Source organism: Tupaia chinensis, unplaced genomic scaffold (assembly GCF_000334495.1).
Source record: "Tupaia chinensis unplaced genomic scaffold, TupChi_1.0 Scaffold141887_1, whole genome shotgun sequence".
Classification (NCBI taxonomy): domain Eukaryota; kingdom Metazoa; phylum Chordata; class Mammalia; order Scandentia; family Tupaiidae; genus Tupaia; species Tupaia belangeri.
Genome location: NW_006201743.1, coordinates 270,200 through 274,937, shown reverse-complemented (window position 1 = coordinate 274,937; position 4,738 = coordinate 270,200). Strand labels below are relative to the sequence as shown.

The 4,738-nt window shown below is 46.6% G+C and overlaps 1 protein-coding gene across 1 annotated transcript; it reads right to left on the bottom strand.

The window, feature by feature from the left end:
• Window positions 1-174: 174 nt before the first annotated feature.
• LOC102479545 (cytochrome c-like) lies at window positions 175-471 on the bottom strand. Its single transcript, XM_014582011.1, has one exon. The coding sequence runs from the start codon at window positions 469-471 to the stop codon at window positions 175-177; it is 297 nt and encodes a 98-aa protein (XP_014437497.1).
• Window positions 472-4,738: the final 4,267 nt, after the last annotated feature.

Here is a 4,738-nt window from a genome sequence, read left to right as displayed (position 1 = left end):
GGGATGGCCACGTCTCAATCCCTTCTCCTCCATTCTCCTCTCGGGATCTTGGGCATGCACACACACTAGCCCAGTGTGAGTTAAAGGCACTGGGTCTGGGACGCGAACGGCGGGCGACCACATGGGAGTCCAGTGACATAGCCATTATGCTAACTGCTGGTTCCCAGTAGCTTTTTAAAGATAAGCTATCAACTCTGCTCTTTCTGACTTCTTTTTAATGCCAGTGAAGATCATTTTTGTTCCAGGGATGTGCTTCTTGGGACTGTCCAAATGCTCCATCAGTGTATCCTCTCCCCAGGGAATGCCTTTGTTCTTGTTGACATCCGTGTAAGAGAACACAGGGGCCTTACCTGTCTTCCGCCCAGATAGACCATGGAGATTTGGGTCAGTCTTATGCTTGCCTCCCTTTTCCATGGTGTGGCACTGGGCACACTTCTGAACAACAATCTTGCCTTTCTCAACATCACCCATTTTAATTCTCTCTTTTGTCACTTGGGAATATAGAGTAACCACACTCAGAAGTCAGACGACCCACTCTCTCGCAAATTCATATTTTAATTCCCTTTTTCTATGAAATTTTTGGCATCTCTTTGTATTCCTAAGCTGAATCTAAGAGAGACATATAATGAGCGTGCTTGAACCCCTGGCTGGCACCAGCAAGCCCTGTTTTAAGGTCGTCTTATCAAGCTGTTAGGTTGCGCTACCATGTCAGGAAACCTGAGAAGACAGTGTCCCGCCTCTCCCAGACTGGTCTCTGAATGCTGAGGGTTGAGGATTTTGTCCAGTTTTAGGGTTTGCTTGGTTTCTGTCAGGGGGCTGTTTCCTTCTGCTTGCCTCTAGAAGCCTCCTGCATTTTTCCCACTGTGGCTTCTAACAGCCTGAGTCAGATGCCAGAAAACCAAGCTTGTGGGAATTCTGTGTAAAGGAGGAATAGGCCCAGAATGAAGGTCTAAAGAGCAGAGCGCATGGATTCATGGGCACAAATTCTGTCGCACATCTGCTTAACCCCGAGTGGAGCTGCATTGGTCCCCGAGTAGCTGTTATCTCCTCAGGGAGCATTTTAACTTGCTTCCTAGATTTGGCAGCATGGTAGGTAGTTGAAATTGTCGCTTCAAAGACTTTTAGTAAGTCAGAGGTTGATTTTTTTTTGGGGGGGGGGCAGAAATGATGGAGAATCCTCTGTTGGTGTGAAATCGTTTTCCAGTGATTCAGACTGTGAGGATCATTTAAATGTTTCACCTTGTTCCACCTGCCTGTCAGAGAGCCCCTTGGTCTTTCGGCCTGTGCTGGCTGCTCCATGAGACTACTGTCAGGATTGCTTCCCTTCACGCCTGCCCAACCTGACATTCTGCTGAATTTGTAACTCTCCTGGAAGACAGATGCAATTTATCTTCCTACATCTCTATAAAGATCCAGAAAGATATACAGATTTGTTAGAATTCATTCAGAACCATCACACAGACCAGGCCCATAGACTTATGAGGCAATTTTGTCAGTGTTAGAACAAAAATCTTGAGGTCAAAAATTGAAGTTGAGGGAACCAGCAGTTAGCGTAATGGCTATGTCGCTGGACTCCCACGTAGTCGACCGCGGTTCACGTCCTGGACCCGGTGGCTTATAACTCACGCCGGGCGCGTGTGCGTGCGTGCCCAAGATCCCGAGAGGAGAATGGAGGAGAAGGGATTGCGGCGTGACCATCCCCCCTGGGGGGTGATTTCTCACTTTCTGTCTCTATGTCTCTCTCTGTCTGGCGAGCGCACGCGCCCTACAGTGAAAATCTCTCCAAAAAAAAAAAATTGAAGTTGAGCAAAGGGGCCCAGGACACAGAAGCCTATGGCACTGGTTCTAGCGGGTTCTGGCTCCTGCAGGGCTTGGGACCATGCTGGGCCCAAGGGAGAAATGTTCCATCCCCCATGCTTTAAACAAAGTGACGTGATTAACCCCTGCTGCTTAGCCCCGAGTGGAGCTACACTGGGCTCCTGAGTAGCTGATATCTCTGACCTTGCACTGGCCAAGGTTGTTTCATGGACTCCTAGCAGCAGTCCAGGTAGACCAGGGAAGGATGAAGTGGACAAGTCATATTTTCAGTCGTCTACACTGCTACTTCCAGACCACAACTTCTCCATTCCTCTACGTCTTTCCCATCTTTTATTTATTCATTTCCTTTTATTTAATTTGTGATAGAGTATGTGCATACACAAGAAAGAGAGAGAGGAGGACAGAAACCCTCCACAATGTCTGGCCACGCCACAACCCCCTCCTTCCAGTCTCCCAGCCTGTCAGATCTATGGCATCACAGGCACGCTCGGCATGTCTGAGGGGATTCAAACCACGGCTGCCATGTGAGACCTGCCTTCACGTGAGTAGCACCTTATTGCTGTGTCATGGAGCCAGCCTTCCCTTGATATTTTAAATCTGAAATCCTTCTCTGTCAGCAGATACAAAGAAAAGACATGTTTGGAGAAAAAGACAGAATATTTTATGAGTACATTTTGGCCCAGCTAAGGCAATTAACTATCAGAGGCAGTATTTTACTCAAAAACATAGGAACCCATGGCAGAGAAAGCCCTATCTCTTCCCCGCAAGCCATCAGCAACCCTTCTGGGACCTCAGTCGCATCTTCGCCGACTCCTAGAACTATTCTTGGCATTAAAAAGATAGGGCTTTGCAGGCCAGCCAGCAGTGTAAGTGGTTAAGGCAGCTGCATCCTACATGGTCAACTGTGCAGTTTAAGTCCTTGGACTCGGTGGCTTGAAAAACACGCTAGGTGCATGTGCATGCGTGCCCAAAATCCCAAGAGAAGAAAGAGGACAGGGATTGTGGCGTGGCCAACCCCTTACGAGGTGCTTTCTTACTTTCTCTCCCTCTCTTTCTCTAGCAAGTACATGCACCTAGAGTAAACTCAAAAACAAAAACGGAAAAGAAGATAGGAGTTTGCAACCTTAAGACAATCAATGGGCTTTCATAGACTCTCAGGATCCTTGGACATATGTGAAGAGGTTGGATTACTGATAATATGTTGTTTGTTTTTTCAGAGATTTTTTTTTTCCTATAGGTCATGCACACTTGTTGGAGAGTCAGAGAGAGACAGAGACAGAAAGAGAGAAATCACTCCCCAGGGTGGCATGGTCACGCTGCAGTCCCTTTTCCTCCATTCCTCTCTTGGGATTTTCAACATGCACACACACCATGCCTGGCATGAGTTTTAAGCCACTGGGTCCAGGACTTGAACCACGGTCAGCTACGTGGGAGTCCAGCAATGTACCATTATGCCATCACTGGTTCCTGACTGTTTTGCTGTTAACTCATCTTAGGGAACAGTGCTAAGGGAGATGCAATTGTGAGCCTCTTGTTTCTGGTATTTGTTTTGGCTCCCTGAATAAATGTTAAGCCCCAACAGGACAGAAACCAGGCCACTGGTAATATGGAATTCATTCTTTTTTTTTTTTTTTTTTTTTTTTTTTTTTTTTTTTAGATATTTCTGCTATAAGGCTCATGTACCTCCTGGAGAAACAGACAGAAAGCAAGAAATCACCCCACAAGAGGAGGCCATGCCGCAATCCCTTCTTCTTCTGGGATTTTGGGCACACATGCACACATGCCCAGCATAAGTTTTAAGCCACTGGCCCAGGACTTGAACCACGGTCAACTCCGAGCGAGTCCAGCAATCTAACCACTGCACCATCTGCTGGTAAATGAATGCCAAGGCATTCAATGCATTCATTCACTTAAACATTCATCATTCACGCCTGTATTCATTTAATTTAATTCAACTGCTATGGTTTGAACATGTTCCCTCCAAATTGAAATTCGATTGACTTGCCTTGTGCAATCAGAGGCCGCCTTAATTGGAGTCTCAATCTTCTAACACCTCCCTGCTGGTTAGTGCAACTTTCAGAAAAAGACTGCTCAAGGAACCAGCAGTTAGCATAATGGCTATGTCGCTGGACTCCTATGTAGTTGACCACGGTTCGCGTCCCGAACCCGGTGGCTTAAAACTCACGCTGGGCGCGTGTGCATGCGTGCCCAAGATCCCGAGAGGAGAATGGCGGAGAAGGGATTGCGACTTGACCATCCTCCCTGGGGAGTGATTTCTGGTTTTCTGTCTCTATGTCTCTGTCTGTCTGGCAAGCACACGCGCCCTATAGAGAAAAACCTCTCAAAAAAAAAAAAAAAAAGAAAGAAAGAAAATGACTGCTCAAAGCCAGGCTGCAGGCTACAGTGTGCATTTGGACAAGAGTGAGAAAAAAAAATGATACTCAGATGATGGCAAGAGGCTTAGTGTCTGGATTTTCTTTACCTTCACCTTAAGCACCCTTGGTCCAGGCAGCAGAGAACTAGACCACCCTATAACTTCACTTCCTATTGCTTTCCTTGTAGTGATGCTATTAAGAGGGTGGAAACTGAATTTGACTATGAAGAGTCTTTGGGAGATGATTAGGATTTGGGGCCCTAGGATTTAATCCTAGTAGGTTTGTTAGGAGAGGGAATGAGACACACAGAGACACACACATATACTCTTGCCACATGATGCCTTGTGCCACCTTGAGACTCTGCAGAGTCCCCACCAACAGAAAGACCCTCACTAGATGTGGCCCTTTAACTTTGGACCTCCGAAATTGTGTGCTAAAGAAACTTTTACTCTTTACAACTTACCCAGTGTGGTATTCACGTACTAAGCAACAGAGAATGGACTAAAGCACCAATATTCATTGGATGACTGCTCTAATCATCGGCG

Bases quoted from the DNA above. Each gene is read 5' to 3' on its own strand.
- LOC102479545 (XM_014582011.1), bottom strand. From the start codon at position 471: ATGGGTGATGTTGAGAAAGGCAAGATTGTTGTTCAGAAGTGTGCCCAG.